This window comes from Boleophthalmus pectinirostris, unplaced genomic scaffold (genome assembly GCF_026225935.1).
Source record: "Boleophthalmus pectinirostris isolate CB_2022bp ecotype Guang Dong unplaced genomic scaffold, ASM2622593v1 HiC_scaffold_23, whole genome shotgun sequence".
Classification (NCBI taxonomy): Eukaryota; Metazoa; Chordata; class Actinopteri; order Gobiiformes; family Gobiidae; genus Boleophthalmus; species Boleophthalmus pectinirostris.
The window spans coordinates 15,553,175-15,571,468 of NW_026571207.1; the positions used below are offsets into that span (position 1 = coordinate 15,553,175).

The following is an 18,294-nucleotide window of genomic DNA, read 5'->3' on the forward strand; positions in this document are numbered from 1 at the left end:
AACAAAAGTACTGTGATGTGGCACAGTAGTTTACAGTACAATACAGTAAAACAGAGAGAACTACATGAACTGAATGACTGAAATGACTTGAAGCTCAAAGCATACGACTTGGACTTGACTTATGGGCCAGTGACTCAAGACTCGACTTGGACTTGCCTGTTTTTGACTTGGGACTTGACTCGTACTTGAGACTTACTTGAGACTTGCAAAACAACGACTTGGTGCCACCTCTGCGAGTCTGAACATGCACACATCTCCAACAACAACTGGACACAACTATAATAATGGACATGTTTTAACTTTGTTTTCTCATTCGGCTATAATCCAAGTTTCTGTTCATAGAGCGTGTGATAACAGGTGCACCTCATTCTCTGCTGCTGTCTTCACCAGATGAGTACTTTCACACATGTTGGGGACATGTCGCCATCTGATGTGTAATCCATGAGAGTTCATTGTTTTAATGCTGATAGACAGATTCTTTTAGATGCTATTCTGAGCGTATTTACAATGAACTTCGATAACAAACGTAAACTTTTTGAAAAATAATCACATTATTTGTCCAAAAAGAAAGTCCAAATGAAAGGACACTCTCTTTCTTTCAAACTCCACCAAAGTAGATCCATGAGTGAAACTAATTAAGCTAGCACTCGTTGCAGTTCTGCTGTCTGCCTGTCAGTCAACTGCAAAGGGACAAACCGATGGGTCAGTTTGGCTTTGACATTAGGGCCAGAAAGCTTACAGACAGAAGGCCCAAGGAAAGAGAGGGCATTTCTGAAAGGATAACCCTTAAAATATGTGATAATTGAGAGAATTTTAGATCTAAAAAAAAAAGTGATTTCATTGATGTAATAAAAGCATCAATCAGCACAGAAAGCACTGCTGGCACACCACTGTCTAACAACAACCTGTAAAACAAGGCCAAAGATTACCTAAATTACAAACTAGAAATAGTCTGTCCCTCCATGTGTAAAGTTTGATTTTCATGTTTTAAGTGAACATGTGCTGAGTTATACATAGCTTTGGGAAAGTGCTATGAGAACTCCATTGTCACGTTGCTTTCTAATTATAGTCAGTAGTGCCACTTGTGAATCCAGTTGATAAATATATTCTGAGCTGCTTGTCACTCTGCTCAAACTTGCTTCTCCCCCTGAGTCCTGGACTAGAGCTGTGCCGTCTGCCTTCTTCAAAAGTCTGTCACTCTTTTATTAATAATACTGACTGGTGAATCGAGTTCAAGCAATCTGCCACAGTTTGGGCATTCCATTGTGATGACAGCATATTTTCATTATAAATGAGACCAAAAGTGGTGCAGTCTAGTAAGTAAATGTTTGCCCATAACCTGAGTAGTTTGAAGTTTAAATCTTTCTGTCAACTTAATCTTAAGGCTAAGGCCAAAAATACAAGTACTGAAATGCAAAGAGTAGTATGGATTTAGAAATATGTATTCTTTTAATTAGAAAAAAAAAAAAAAAACACAAGTATTATACACAAACAATGTACAAATCTGAGGTTTAGCTGTTGGCTCACTTGTACTGGATAGCACTACACACTGTAACACCTTCTCATATGTGAGAACAAAGATCAGAAATGACCGCATGAAGAAGATCATCGAAACAGAATCATTTAGCTTGAATTGAATTGATGCAGCAGCACTGAAGCCCTCTGCAAGTTTTCTTGTGCTTTCAACATTCAATGAACTCAAACATTTAAAGAAACAATAATTAAAAAGGAGATTCATGTGCTTGAGACCATGAGACTAGAGACAGACTGCAGAGCTGTGCTGCACATGTGTCCCTCTGCTACTGCTCTCTGCTGATGATTGACAGCAGCCACCTCAGTCTTCTCTTATTCTCTCAAGACAAAATGTTTGGCTGCCAAGTAAATACATTCCAGGATGTGACAGCAGAAGGTGCTTGTATAAAATGGAGAGATGCAGGCATGAAGAGGAAGAGGGAAAGATGAGAGCCGGATGCCCTTCAAGAACTAGAGAGAGAGAGATGGCATGGAGACAACAGCAGCATCTGCAGGTAAAACACTAGAACTTGTAAACACATAAGATGTGCTTATTTTTGTAATAAAACTCTGCACAAGACATACAAACTCCAGGTTACTTAAACGTAACCCTGGTTCTTTTATAAATTGTGTGGGCTTGGTCCAGTCTTGCCCTTATGTACAAGGAATTGTCTAGGTCTGGTCTGGGCAGTGTGAGGGCTATCCTGTTGAACTGAAATTTCAGTTTTTCAGTCTTCCACATGTGAATATTGTGCCAGTGTATTGTGCAGTCTCTGTATACAGTCTATATGCTCTTGATGCCCTGAAATCCATAAAAGTTCCAGCGTTTCTCTAACCCAGCTCCTACTCCTGTCAGCTCCTGTCTGAAAGTGCAGGGCAGCCGAGAGAGCAGCGCCTCCACTTCACCGGTGGTAATCTGTCAACACACAAACACAAGTCACTGTTACAATCCTGCACCAGCAAAAAACAACAACAACAGTGTTCCTTGAGCCTGGCCAACAGGACTGACTATTTTCATTTGTATAAGAAGAATGGGATAGCATCTCAAGTCAGAATGGAGGTGATTGTCAAGGGGGCTTTGTTTCTAAAATGGCAACAGGGAGTTCACTCTGTATGAGATAGCTGGAAGAGCACACTCCGCTTTAGGATGACAGGATAATGAGGGAGTAAGGAAGACTGTACTACATCAAGGGTGAAAGGTTGCTTTCATACATGTGAAAATATGATGCACTATGACTCCACATTTAAATAACTTAAATAAATAATAAATAAATGAATACAGAAAGTAATGACCTCATGTTCCAGTTGGACAGAGATAATGCTGCCTGGTAATTGGTTAGATTAGACAAATGACTTTCTTATTCTATCCTAAAGGGAAAGTTGTCTGGAGCTGTTGTTGATGAAATATATTTTCAAGGTGAGACCAATATCGATGAGTAATGTAGAACAAAAGTGTAATTCTATTATAGATTATGGAGAGGAGCAAAAGACAAAAGTTGTGTGTTATCAAATAAGTAGCAAAGACATTCTGCCATATTCTGGATTTATGTATTATGTTTCTTTATAGTGGCTTTAAATATCATCTTTTTGTTTTTCAGCACAAATTCCTGCAGTAAAGATTTGATAAAATGCCTATTAATGTCAGTGAAACCATTTGGAAGTGACAGTGAGAGTTGGCGTTTTAAAACTACCAGGAAAACCCATAATAATAATAATATCTCTTATGCCTAAAATGTCTTCTCAGAGAGAAGCTTGCGCTGGTTTAGAGAGAAGAATCAAAGAGTGACGATTCATTGAATTACTTTCAGTGTCAGCTCCAAGGATTAAGTGATAAGATGGCTTTCTTTATCCTTGTGTGAACTCACTTCTTTGCTCCAAAATCTGGTCCAAAACACAATCAAACTTGTTTATTATCTGTAAGATTTGTGGCACGCTTTATAATGATAATCATTTTAATCTTTCATCTTGTGCTATATATCTTAGTACTTAACACAAAAAAAGACTACATTAAGGGCCAGATTGATCAATCCAGGTTCAAAAGAGTAAACAGCGGGTGTTTAAGTGTGCACAGTGGGCCTCTGCTGCTGCTTTTAGAATACTATCATTAGATTAGAGCAGCTCAAAGCCATGTCTAAAAAAGATAGAGTGTTGAATTGAATATGTGTACCATGCATAAAGTATAATTATTTTTTACTTATTCATGTACAAAGTATAATACATTTTTACCTATTCAAGTTGAGAATGGAAACGTTTGTTGTGTGAGCATTGTCCCCAAATCCCTGTCTGTAGTGAGGCAGCAGTTTAGAGCCGCAGCAGCCAGTGGCTTCAGTCCGAGTGGAGAATGAAGCACCATAGCCCCTCTCTCCGGAGTGAGTCAGACGCAATGTCGTATCCTATAAAAGCTCCTCCCCATCCCTGCCGAGCCAGTGAGTTAGGGTAGCTTCGGACAGTGATTACCACTCTGCCTCTGCTCAGCCTCAAAAAGGAGACCGCAAACAGCATATTCACCATCTCATGCTGCCCAGATCCTCTCACCTGCTTTGCCTCTATGCAGTGCCGAGTGCCCCTGAGGCAAGCTTCACACAGGGCTTTAAAGGCCACTGGCCATGAGGAAAACATGGGCAAAAAGCTTTATTATTTATAAAAATCAAAGGTATACTGTCTAAAGCAGACTTGGAGAGACTTATCTATGCGTTTGCCTCCAGTATGTTAAGCTACTGTAGTGGTCTGCTCATTGGCCTTTCCAAACGAGCTGTGGGACAGCTGCAGTACATCCAGAACGCTGCAGCTCGTGTCCTGACTCAAAATTCCTAGCACCTAGGTTCCTAGGTGCCCAGAGTCAGGACTAAACACAGGGAGTCAGGGTTTCAGGTTCACGCAGTTAAAACCTCGAACAGTCTTCCTGAAGATGTGAGACAGGCCTCTGCTTTGACACTGTTTAAATCCAGGGTCAAAACGGTTTTGTTTAGCTGTGTATACGACTGAAAGGTTTTCATTCCGCACTCTTCTCTCTAATTTATGTAATTAATGTCTCTCTCTCTTTTTAATTTTTTAATTTTAATCTTTAATTTTATGATGATTATGTTTTGATTAGTTTTTATTGTGATTTTAATGTTTTTCTTATTCTGTAAAGCACTTTGAATTACTTTGTGTGCGAATTGTACTATACAAATAAACTTCCCTTGCCTTGCCATTATTTTGGCGTATAAAATGAAAATCAGACAGTTGCGACATACACCCTAAAAGTTATTCACATAAACTGCAATTTTGTGCCAGATGTTCATCCATGTACTGCTGACCTGCTTTTGTGAGTGGACAAGATCACTGCAACGTAATGTTGAGGCCAATTCACCTGTCTGAGGCTTAACGGTGACCTGCCCATGAAGAATATACAATAAATCCAGGCAGGATTTCAAAACGGCGTTCAAAATGGAAAAGGAAGAAGAAGCAGTATGAAACTAACAAAAGAGAATGCTGAGCTTTGTTTATACGCACATTTTGAGTACTTATAATATAGACTCAAGACTCACCCCACCATATGCTTACCCAGTGGGAGTTAAATGGGATAATAAAGGACAGATCAGCAGTGGGAACACTCATTCATTCAAGCCTGTTACCTTGGAGTCCAGACGCTGCAGGTAGGAGCAGATGTACTCGAGGCTGGCTCCGAACGGGTGAACGTGTAAAAATGTACAGATGATTCCTGTGTGTCAACAAAGAAAACAAAAACAATGCATTACACACAAAGGCACAAGTCCCACTGGTGTCTGCAAGCTGAGACAGAGAATATATGTGAATATAACAGGAGCAGGGCCCTCTCCTTGATCTCAAAGCTGTTATAGAGTTGTATTTGTGCAGTGAGATTAGAGAGGGTTTAATGAATGCTTTGATGCTGTGTTCCCTCAGCTCAAAGAATACATCTGCTATCAGCTAGAAGAGAGAACTCTCGAACAGTATATTATCACGGGACAACTATAATTGTACTCATTTAATGGAGTAGATTTTTGGGGGGCAATTGTATTTTTTTGACTAGATGTAACCTTAAACCTGTATTTGTAATTGTGTAAAATTCTAACAATTAATAGTACTTCATTACAATTAAAATGCCAGAAGTTACTGAGTACTCTATAAGTCCCAATCATCTTAATGCATGGTTGTCTCAGTCTGACTAATCAAGTTTTGTAAAAAATTGTGATCTAAAAAGTGTCAAAAAGTAACTAGTAACTTAGTATTTGCGTGTGTACTTTTTATTTAAGTACAAATTTTACATTTACATTGTAGCTATGTAACTACTCTTTCCATTGCTTCTCACAGGTCACAGCTCACTTCCATTAAACAGCAGCTGGAGAAAAGTGTTTTAACCTTGCACCAAAAATATATAAAATGCTATTGGTTTATTTGAATATATCCACCCACTGGAGTAGTTCTGCTGTCAGTGTTTATTTGTGATAAAAAGCCAATAGATGTATTCAGAAGCTGACAGCACAGAAGCTTGCGGAACAATATGCTCCTATACTCTGTGCACCGATTCCATATGTCAGTGCTCAAATTTAATAACAACTTGAGATTTTAAATATGCAGTAATACATTCTTGTGATCAACAGTGAAATCAGTGCATAATAGCAACAGCTTTCTGGAGACTAAAGAACTGTGCTGTACCTGATTTTAACTATCTTAAAAGTATGAACAACAGAACTAGTTCAGTTTAAGTGGTTTGCAGTGATCCATAGTTATTCCTCACACTCTTTTCACAACGATCAGAGTGCTGTGACAGTAATCATAACAACTCAGGATAACAATAACTGGGACAAAACCACTAACTATTGCATCTAAGTACCGTCATTTCCGGACTATAAGATGCTTTTTTCTCACACTTTGAACCCTGCATCTTATACAATGTTGTCAACACACTCAAACAGTTTATCGCCGTGTGATAAAAGTTATAATGCTAAATTAACATTAGTGAGTGTGATACATCTTACCCATATGCGTTATATGCAGGTGGGTGCATCGTAAATGGCGAGAAAAATCATGCTATAGTATCGTCAAAGTTCTCACAATAACATCGAGGACCATCACAATATATTGAATTACAAGTCTCTTTGCTTAAATTAAGAGTTATGGTGCTACATAACTACTATAACTACATAGACCATAATCATTTGCTCCAGTTCAGTGTATACTACAAGAAGAACCAGTTCTGGGCACTTTTAAGTCTTTGAATTAAGTCTTATCAAGGCATTTTAAGTGGAAAAAAGTAACATATTAACAGCTTTGTTTGCAGCCTCCACAAAATATCACTTAGATATTTGGATATTGTTACATCCCTAATTGTGAGCCTCCCCACCATATCGTGAGCTTTCCCATGATATCGCAATAAATACCGTGACAATATCGTATCGTGAGACTTGGATATCATTACAAACCCCACTGTCCCAGACAGGACAGAAGCTCTTTCTGCAGGAGACATGCGCAGTAGAGCACAGGGAGAGAGATAGGGTGATGCACCAAGGAAGATTGTAGTTTGATTGTGTTTTGAACAGTTATTTTGTGTTTCATGCGCACACCTTCATCATGGAAAACACATGAAGAAATGCAGATGCAGCTTTTAAGTTAACAGCGACTGATCTGGCTGTCAAAGAAGGAAACAGAGCTGCTGCACGTGAGCTTGGCATCAATGAGTCGATGGTTAGATTTTGGTGACGACAGCGTTACAAAGTGACTCAAAGCAAAAGGATGACAAAAACTTTCAGAGACAATAAAGGCAGATGGTCTGAACTTGAAAACGTTCTTGAAAATGTGGACACCTGTGGCTTATCGTCAGGTGCGGTCTATATATGTAAAAAATTGTGTTAAAATTTTGTTGATGCGGCTTATATTCAGGTGAGCTCAATAATCCAGAAATTATGGTGATCTGATTCTTGTGTTGGTTTAGCGTTCATCAGAATAAAATCTGAAATAAAAAGATTTGGTTATTTTAAAAAATTAGATTCAAAACAACTTTATCTCTCCACCAAAACCATCACTACCTGCTATGACCTCGACCCCCTCAAACTGCCTCTCTGCCATAAAATTCTTGATGACCATCAAATTTCTCAAACTCTACTGCAACAAATCCAAAACCATCATCATCTGTCCCAAAACTCTCCTTCGCTCTGTACACAATTTCACTCTAACCGTAGACAGGTACACAATCACTCTGTCATCTCAGATCAGAAATTTTGGATTCATCTTTGACCCCACGCTCTCCTTCAATCCCCACATCTGGCACATCACCGAGACTGCTTTCTTTCACCTCCGCAACATCTCCAGCCTCCACCCCTCTCTCTCCCCCTCTGCTGCTGAAACTCCAGACTCGACTATTGCAACAGCCTCCTCCACTGACCTTCAAAAACTTCAATATGATCAGAACTCTGACACCTGCCCGCCTCCTCACCCACACCCACTCACGAGACCGTATCACCCCTATTCTCCAAGTCCACTGGCTCCTCATCCAACAGCGCATCAACTTCAGCATCCTCTTGATCATCTACAAAGCCCTCCATAACCAGGCCCCTACATACTTCACCGAGCACCGAGCCTTCAGCATCACTGCCCACACCCTCTGGAACTCTCTACCCCTTCACATCAGAAGCTCAGACTCACTAAACAGCTTCAAAAACAGCTCAAAACTCACCTTTTCCTCATAGCGGATAACCCCCACTAATGACCGCTTCCTCACTGCTTCTTTTGTCTGTCCTTGTTTTGTGTTACACCATTGTGAAGCGTCTTTGAGTTACAGTGAAAAGCAGTATATAAAACCAATGTATTATTATTATCATGATTATTATAAAAGAGCTGTCTGGTTCACGAACATCACATCACTATTTGGGTCATGTTTAGATGACATGATCTCACCGACTAGCAGAGCCTCTCTCTCAGACTGGACAGGACTCTGTGGACTTCTCTCTGTTGGACCTTCTTTCTCCTGACTGTACGACGCCACCGTGGACGCTACAAACACTTCCTGCATTAAAAAAATAAATAAAAATTAATAAATTAAAATAAAAAAGTCTGAATCAGCTCAGCATCCATATCAACAGGTAAATGAAACTGAGATAATTGTCACAAAATAATGCATTTTATTTAATTGCACTATCAATACGCCATTTCTAAACACTATCTGTATAGCATTAGTTAGAGTTAGGTTTTTATAGAGCCGTTTTCTACTTTTATCTGAGAAAATATGGCATGAATAGTATCATGAGTGTACTTAGTTATATGTGTATTGTATTGTGAGTCTTTTTAAAGCTTCCATATTACACAAAATTGACACTTGTGAGCTTTCAACCATGTTATAATGCTGTTACCTCATCAAAAACGTACCTGGAGTTGTGTTTTGTTCCATTCACACATGTCTGAGTAATTATTAGTCTGTCTATATCTCCAAAGCTCAAAATGCTCTGTTCTACCTCGTGATGTCATGAAACAGTATTTTACTAAATAAAAGCAACCTTTTTGGTAATCACATATCACAAGGTGGAACAGAGTGTTTTCTGTTTGCAAGATCCTAAATATGCAGGGTTTGTATGTTGTGTATGTGACTGAAACAAGACAAGCATGTTTTTGATGAGGAAACAGCATTATAACATAGATCGGAAAATAGCACAATATGGGCCCTTTAAACATTACAAAATATTGTATACATTCTATAATGCACTGTGAACTTGACTGCCCTCTGCTGTCATGGAGGAAGTCGTGAGCGGAGACAGAACTTACAGCGGTTTGATCAGTGCTCTCCTCTGGGCCTCTGGCTTGTTCCTGAGACGTCTCCAGCTGCAGTACATTAGAAACATATGAGGGAAAGACACAGTGAAACCAGCTCATTTACACAGACAGAGGAGGGGCTCACAGACACACATATTTGTTCTGAGATAATGATAATTTAAAACAATAATAACTACAGCATGGCTATTGAATGAATATTCCAAGTCAGTGAATATTCCAAGTTAATAATTATACTTGGCAGACTCTATTTCTCTGTATTTTATGTACACAGGAATAACACTCTGGTCACTAGGGATGGGGATGTAGTCAAATAAAGAAATACTTGCTTGATTAAAAGAATGCCGTCATATGCCAATTGATTAGTTAATTAAAAACGTGGTGAGGCAAAGCTCTCAAAACAATTATATCTCTATGTATCTGACCCAAACTGCACTCGCAAGACTACACCTGCACTGGAGTTCAACTATTCCAACAACTATTTATGCAGAAAAAAGTACTAGGAAAAAATGTATTTATTTAAATAATGTATTTATATAAGCTTGTGAATCATGAGTTTAAACTGTCCTTTTATATTTAAATACCTAAAAGTGTAAAATCTTTAGATATCTCACTCACTGAATTCTCCTTTCTGCTGTTGTCCCATATACATATTTACTAACAAAATAAAATAATTAGTTGACTAATACCAGTTGTAGTAAGTAAAAGTAAAGATACTGGACCAAAAGATACAGAGCAAAAAAAAAAAAAAAAGTTAAAGTATCACAAGAAAAATCTACTTAAATAAAAAGTATTAAAGTACCTTTTTGAAAATGTATTTAAAATGTACTTAAAGAGAAATTTGCAATGTTTTTTTTTTTTTCCTCGTAACTAGCCATATTTGTTATGATGGATTATACATGCCCCCAGGTTGTCTAATCTAATTTTCATTCACAAGCGTATCACAAGCTGATAGGTTAGTCATTTTTAGGAGGTATTTATTACAGTACAAAAGCGCAACTTTACAAAAAAAAAAAGTATGAGCTATGTTGCAATGTTATATATCTAATTATTTGGAGGGTTTTGGGGGCTCAGAATATCAAATATGTGGAGCCATCCCTTTTACACAAATACATTTTCCCCATAATTATTCCTTGCGTACTAATATTATTTTATATTTCACACATGTAAAACAATTTGCTACATTAATTCCATTAAATCACAAACAGGTGGATCTTTATTATGCTTCCGACAATGACACCACTCCAAATGTAATTACAGATTCACCAGAGGCTTTGCAGCATTAAGTGTCCCAGACTGATGTCACACGCAATCTTTAGTCATTTAGTCATTATCCAATTTAATAGACAGTTGTACCCGGAGCTGGTTTCCATTCATATAAAGAACATTAAGAACGAGGCAAAACACCAGACGTTTACAACATGACAAAGCTAGTTTAAAACCACTATAGTGAAGTAATAAAAACACTTTTCTTTTATTTCAGTAAAATAGTGTTGAAATAACACGTGTGAATGTCTAGAGTAAGAATGCAACAATAACCAAAATATCGTGATATCGTATCATCAAAAGTCTCACAATAATATCGTGGGCTGCCACAATATATCAATTTACGATTTTTTATGATTAAATGCGTGGTTTTATAGTAGCAACCGTTAATAAACAAAGTAATTACATATCCCACGATTCATTTCAGTGCAGACAACATGAAGAAATATGTTTTTTTACTTGAATTTTTGGGATTATGGGGATTATGACAGAAATGATTTGCATCAAAGTCTTGTCAAGGTGTTTTAAAAGCAGTAAGTGTCCTATCTACACTACTATTAGGTTCACCAAAATATCGCAATAAATATCGTACCGTGAGATGCATATCATAATAATATCGTACCGTGAGATTTGGATATCGTTACAGCCCTACTCTACAGTCTATAATAGTAATTTTTTTGTGCATGTTTCTCTGCTTATGGTGGTCAACAGTGTCCCACTCCCAGATTCTGCAAGTAAATTTCTCATTTATATTTTTCCTATAGATTTAAAAAAATAAAATAAAATAAATAAATAAATCAATAAAATTAAATGTGAAAAATTTGAAAATGATTGTGGTTTCTAGCCTTACTACATAGCTGGTTAGCCTTTGCAATACCTTTGAACTTTTAATATTTGATTTTATTTTATTTTTTGAAGTCTATAGGAGAAATTTATGGAAAATATACGGTCAGCTACACTAAAAGACGCCAGACTGAATAGTTGATATGCAAATTTTTTATATTAATCTTCCAATTGTGGCTTTTCGGTCGGAAGCCTGAAAGTCAATGTTGCACACTTACAAAGTTAGTAGAAAGGACGTCGTCTAGTTTTTGTTTGAAGAGCCAGTTAAATGTTGAATTGCTGCCAGTTTTAGTGTGAGCAAAATTTGATTACTGTGAAGAGATGATATGAACCGGAGAGTGCAGTTCACAGTGGGACTCCTCTTTTATCAAATGGATTTTAGTGCAGCACTTTCTTCTGTTTGCCTGTGTACACATCATGCTGCAAACTAATTTTTATTTTGGATTGTTGGATATACCCCAATTATTACAGCTGGGAGTTAGAACATGTTAGAAATGTTTATACTTTTTAGACCCACCTGTATTTCATGTGTGTTTTTCAGATGTTGTAGTTTTTGAAGTCCTTCCTTCAGAGTCTGGACTTCTTTCTTCAGGTGCTGTTTGTCATCCGAACTTTTCTCCAGATCTGACTCACGCTGTTTCAACTCCTCTCGCATTTTTAAGAGTTGCTGCATCAACAGAAACAGATGCCAGTCAATATAAAAAGCACTTTGATCCACCACAGTTCAATATTCTGGGTGCATTTTCATTAAAGGCTCTATACCCTATTTGTTTCTATGTATTTGAGCAATATTTGCCTTACCCCAGTACACATATATTGTATTAACAGCTCTTGAGGTCAAAATAAGTCTGCTGAGGGCTGTCTGCATTTAATTCTAAAGTGTTTTCTTGTTCGATAATCAGGAAGGGCACGTTAGCATTTTAGTTGTTGTTGTTGGCTTCACCGTGATTGCAAAACACCACTCGAGTCTCTGAGAGTGGTAAAAAGCACTTCACGTTAATTAGAATCTCTCGTATATTGGTTAAAAAAAAAGTGAATGGTGGCTTTAATTTACAATAAAGAAAAGATATATTGTAAATGAGCAGTAATTAACTGCACTGAGAATAAAAGTTTTTGTGCTTGTTTTGTGTGTTTGGGAAAGTTTAAATAACAGTAATGTAATTTTAACAAATTTGCTTTGAGCTACAATGTCACCTCAATTAGAGGGCTTATCTTTCTGCATTGGAAATTTAACATCTTGCATTTTATTCAGTTTGTTCAAACATCTGTCTAAAATTATAGTTATTTTCTTCCATTTGGGTTTGTTCCAGAACCTGTGTTTCATCAATGTGAATCATAACAAACAACTGATCTGGTCTGTAAAGGTCCTATATTAAGCTTTAAGACATGTTACAGTCCTGTTACCTCATTAAAAACATACCTGGAGTTGTCTTTTGTCTCATTCACACATGTTTGCATAATCATTTTTATTGTCAGTCTGAAGCAATGGGGACTTGCAAGTTGTCACTTGGACTCAAGTCAGACTTGAGTCTCTATTTTTAGGACTTGAAACTTGACTTGGTAAAATGAACTAAGACTTGGGACTCAACTAGGACTTGAGCCCTATGACTTAGGAAGACTTGAGAAGCACATTTAAATCTGCATTTGTTCTATTCTGACTGTAATGATTCACTGTAAGATCTTATTAAGACATTCAATTTAAAAGTCAAATAAACTGCAAAAATCTAAGCTATTGAAATGACTTGAAACTCAAAGCAGACGACTTGGACTTGACTTAAACTTACAAGCCAGTGACTCGAGACTCAACTTAGACTTGCCTGTATTTGACTTGGGACTTGACTTGGACTAGAGGTCAAAGACTTGAGACTTACTTGAGACTTGCAAATGACTTGGTCCCATCTGTTCCAACTTGATGCCATGAAGCAGAAGTTTGTCTTTTATGTTAACTGCTAGCTTCTTTGTTTTCATCAGTAGAGATAGGAAATTCCAGGATTGAAACTTTCCAAAGGATACTAGTGTATGTAGTGTAGTGTAAAGTGTATGGAGTTTTGGTGGTTTGCGGATTCTGGGATGTGATAATGTCAATATCCCAAATGGTTGTCAAGAGCCAGTTTTTCCTATTGATTACAATGCAATTTGTCATGAAATATCTAAAACGTAAATGCACAAAATGCTGCCCTGATAATTTCTCCGAGTTACTAGACCTAAGACCTTGCTGTATTGCAACATAAATATGCAGGGTTTGTGTGTTAATTATGTGTGAATGAAACAAAACGCAACTCCAGGTATGTTTTTGATGAGGAAACAAAAATTAGAATGTATTATTACCATTTATATTTTTGCTCTTTGTTATTAGAGTATATTGTGATGTGCGAGCTACTGTGTCCAAATAATACCCATTGTGGATCAATGAAGTTTGTCTAAGTTTAACATAGATCAGAATATTGCATAATATGGGCCCTTTAAGCTTTCCATTGAAGTATGAGTTTCCGATACCACTGGGCAGTTCTAACTACAGTCCAGCCATCAGATACATTTGTGATTGCCATCAACCCTCCAGGTGACCTGACCAAAATTATCACTAGAAGTACTTTTTGCTGCAAGTTTGAATATACTTGAATATACTAAATACCTTCATAAACCAAACACACACACAAAGTTACAATATTCCAAACCTGAATAGTATTTATGATGGCTCAGTCTAATAGCACCAATCTCACTGCATTAAGTACCAGTCTCTTTGCTTTGTATATATTTTTTATATTCATGCCTTGATGGTACACCCCTTCTATAACTGGACTACAGCTTTAAATATTCCTGAGCCTCTTCTAAGATGAGGTTAAGAGCAGCCCCAGACAGCTGCACTCCTCAGATAGATTTTTGAGCACTTGGTCATGAATAAAAGAGAGCTGAGCTATTTCAAAATCGGGCTGAGAAACGCAATGGGTTCACCTGACTGACCCTGGTCTTAAAGAGAGCTTGGTTGAAATTGAGTAAGAACTTGGATTAAACTCTTCATGATATCGCCTGTCTGTGACCATTTTCAGAGTCATACAAAATGTCTTAATATGTGTTAAGAATCCTATCATTCATAACCTAAGCTCATGTGTAGTGAATGGGCTGTGTGCATAGGCCTTTCACAATAACACATATTAAAGTGCCACATATGAAAGTACGTTATGACACTGAAACAAGAACTTAACCAATAGCTAAAGCAGGATAACCCCAGCATGTTGTTGAAACCATGAGATGCAATAAATAAATAACACAACTGAAGTAGTTTGTTACTAGTTTGTTACTAGTAGTTTGTCTATAATGAGTCATTGGAGTTAATTACTCAATCTTCTGCAGCTTAAATGTTAATACATTACAAAAAAAAAAAAAAATATGTGGAGAATTTGTACCGTCTGCATTCCTGTGTTGTGTGTTTGTGTCTGTAGTGTGTGTGTGGGTCGGCTATGTACCGTGGGCATGCCCGGCAGAGCTTGTATCATGTGTGTAGTGTGTATGTGCAGTGTGTGTGCATATGCATATGTGTATGTACCGTCTGCATGCCCGGCAGAGCTTGTATCATGTGTGTAGTGTGTATGTGCAGTGTGTGTGCATATGCATATGTGTATGTACCGTCTGCATGCCCTGCAGAGCTTGCTGGAGGAAGCTGAGTTGCTGTGAGTGCGTATTCTCTTCTTCACTTCTCTGGGGCTGATTCTTGTTCTGTTCTTGTTTGAGGAGTTCCACCTCGTTCCTGTAGGCGTCCAGCTGACAGCGCAAAGAGTCATTCTCCTCCTTCAAGGCTTCGGCTTGGGACGCAACTAAAACAGACCAACAGAAGTGATAAAGCTTTCTGATCTTGATTATTGCAATTATCATTAGTAATATTATTGTCCAATTAAACACATTTTGTCAAGTAGATGTTCTAATTTTGCGTATATTTGAGGACTTTTGTAACATTGCCAACATCTTAAATCTACTATCTACTAGGAATGGTATTGCCTTGCCAGAAATCTATCTCAGGAGAGACAATTGGTATGTGATGATATATTCATTAGACTTAAAAACTGTGGGAAAAAATATGTAAAATATAAGCTAAAATATGAGCTCAGTGTCTTGCACAAATTTTGTTACATAACAGCCAGCAATTCTGACTGATGCAGCAGTGTAAACAGCTAACAAAGACCTGGTCACCTCCACTCTGTCTGCACATGAAAAATTAGTGTCTAGCCTATGGTCATCATAACAGCAGTATGGTGTAACACTTGGCTTTTGACACAAACATCAGCTTCACTGTGTCCGGTTGTGTTGCAGCTGCAGATTGACAGGCCTGTGACAGCAAAGCTAATCACAGTATAGTGAGGTGGCACCAGGGAAGGGCTGCTCTGACTGCATTTACATACATTTGCATGTTGATTACCAGAGCTGTCAAATTAGCCCATGGCAAAGATCAGAATGATTAAAAGGAGCTTGTAAAGGAAGCATAATAACAAGCAGAGAGGCGTGAAACTCTAGATGAAAGATGACCTTACATGTTCAATTGTCAAAACCGTGTGTACTGAGGACAGCGCGACACTGTTATTAAAAAGTTAAAATAAAAGGAGCAGTGGACTTTTATGGGGCTGCAAAATAGTTAAAGAGTAGAATAAAATTACTTGGGACAGTCCAACCACAGTTGCTAATTTTTGGCACATGTCTCTCAAATGAGGAAAACATCTCCTCTCAAAGTTTTATTTCACCCTTTTTTCACCATGTTTGTTTTGACACATTTCTCTGATTGGTAAATCATAGCCATTGGAAATCAGTGACCCTGGATAGAGTTCAAGACTGGTCTTTGTAAAGTACTGTCAAATGTGATAAATTCAGACCTGATTCCTCTGAGTGTTTGCTGTTGGAGGGACTTTCCATGTCATCATCAGACATCTCCATCTCCTCCTCTCGCCTGATACCCATCAGCTGCTCATTGTGCATGTTTCTGAACTCCTGGAACACAAGACACAGCAGACAACTTATAGCCTATTTGCGCTCAGACTGTGTTTGAAGTACTGTACATCTGGACAACTAAAAGTTCCCGTGGGCCTGATAAAAATTCTCTTGAACAACGGTTTCTACTTCAAACACAATGACGAACTGTTGAGTAATAACCGCACATATGGGCACAACAATCTTAGATGTGTTAAGAAAATAATCACTGAAGCTGAGAACAAAATTCCCCAACAGATTTAGGCACATCAGTCACCTTACCTTAAAATGATGAATGTGATTCTACTCAAGCTGGATGAATACCAAAAGCAGACATGATGACATAAGGGACTTACCAAGCAGATAAATGGTCCATTTGAACCCAGTTCAAAACACTCAGTCACAGTGCAACCTCTTGTCATGCTTCATTTTGTCAATACGTGAATGTGAATGTTTTTTCCCTATTGATTTAACTCACCCAGCAGCTTGTATGGGGCCATCAGGGAGACGGGCAGTAAGAGGCAGATTTATTTGTATTTTTTTTTTGTAATGAACAATTGTAACTACTGATCAGTCAGTGGATTGTTAATTTTTTTCAAACAGTTTGTATAATAGCTATGAGCAGTTATAGACTAATGGAACCAAAGCACATAATTTTAAAGCATGTGTGAACAAAAGGTGTACTAACCTGTGCTTGCTTGCGCCAAACGTCCAGGTTCTTGCGCTGAGCTTTGGAGAAATGGTCCCATGCCTTTTGTTTGGAAGCAGCTTGGAATACAGACACAATCTGTTCAACTGTGGAGGTGCAGGAGGGGGCAGAGAGCATCCACAGGGGGGCAGGAGACAGAGGCAGGTGGGAAGGAGCAGAGTGTGAGAGACTGGAGTCAACAACCTGATGCACTTTTTAAGTACCTATGTTGAAGGCATCTTATGCTATACTTACCACATACTGCTTCTCCCTGTACTCCCTCCATATTTGATGAAGTATGATTATATGGTGAGTCATGGTTACATTGGCTGCTTCTTTACTCTCTTATAAGTATTACAGACCTACCTATGAAGATAAAACTTGCCTGAATGCTGTTTTCTGTTCAAACACACACACACACCCACACACACATACACACACCGCCAAACATGCAAACACAGGTCTGGTTACTCTGGTGAGTAATGGGAGTGTTGTGCAGTTGTTTGTATAGATCATATAAATATAATGCAAAACAAATTGAGTCATAGTTTCATCTGAGCTGTTGAATTCAAAGTATGAAGGATGAACCTGAAGCAGCTCAAACCATGAAGATGCAAGAGAGTATGTATGGATATAAAGTTTCCTAGTTAGTTAACTGAGAAATTGAAGAACATTACAATTTGATGGGTTCTTTTGGCTCCTTTATGAATCCGAATCTTTTATATCAGGTCATTTGACAGAACTGTTTCTGCTCTTTTTCTATTCACTTATATGACAGAACCCTATGTGAGAACTGTTTAAAAAAAAGCAAATCTATCACAGACAGAAATGACCAAGGTGAAGAAATGGTTCAAACTGAAATTGGGAGTGTGGTTTACCCATTGAAATTATCTACATAAAATGTTGCAGTACAATAGTAAGTTAATTGTAATTTGTGCACAAAGCTCTCACTCATGTTGCTACTCCATTTCTGTGCTGATCTTTGAGTTGGTTCAGGGTTAATCTGTATAAAAATACATAAAAACTAGGAAAAAAATTAGATCCGTTTCCAACCGTTCACATTAAGGAAACGTTCAAAAGAGCTGACACATTTACAAATGTCACTATTACAGTTATAATTAATGCCTGCACTGTTGTATGATCTAATAGTGATCACATAGGGAGGAGGAGGGAAGTGTCACCAGTGAGTAACAGCAGTTTATAGTGAAACAGTGCATTTAGTGAGGGAAAGAACACTGCAGGATCAATAGTATCTTCCCAGAAACGTG

The 18,294-nt window shown here is 37.9% G+C and overlaps 1 protein-coding gene across 1 annotated transcript in view; it reads right to left on the reverse strand.

Annotated features, from left to right (window-relative positions):
* Positions 1–2,296: 2,296 nt before the first annotated feature.
* Positions 2,297–18,294, reverse strand: part of LOC110158975 (ecto-NOX disulfide-thiol exchanger 2-like) — a 35,477-nt gene continuing 19,479 nt past the window's right edge. Inside the window, exons 6-12 of the mRNA XM_020923538.2 lie at positions 17,027–17,133; positions 16,245–16,359; positions 15,010–15,197; positions 11,950–12,052; positions 8,410–8,520; positions 5,130–5,215; positions 2,297–2,428 (exon numbers count right to left, since the gene is read on the reverse strand). Of these exons, the coding sequence (XP_020779197.2) occupies positions 2,297–2,428; positions 5,130–5,215; positions 8,410–8,520; positions 11,950–12,052; positions 15,010–15,197; positions 16,245–16,359; positions 17,027–17,133 (842 nt within the window). The remainder of the gene's footprint in view (positions 2,429–5,129; positions 5,216–8,409; positions 8,521–11,949; positions 12,053–15,009; positions 15,198–16,244; positions 16,360–17,026; positions 17,134–18,294) is intronic.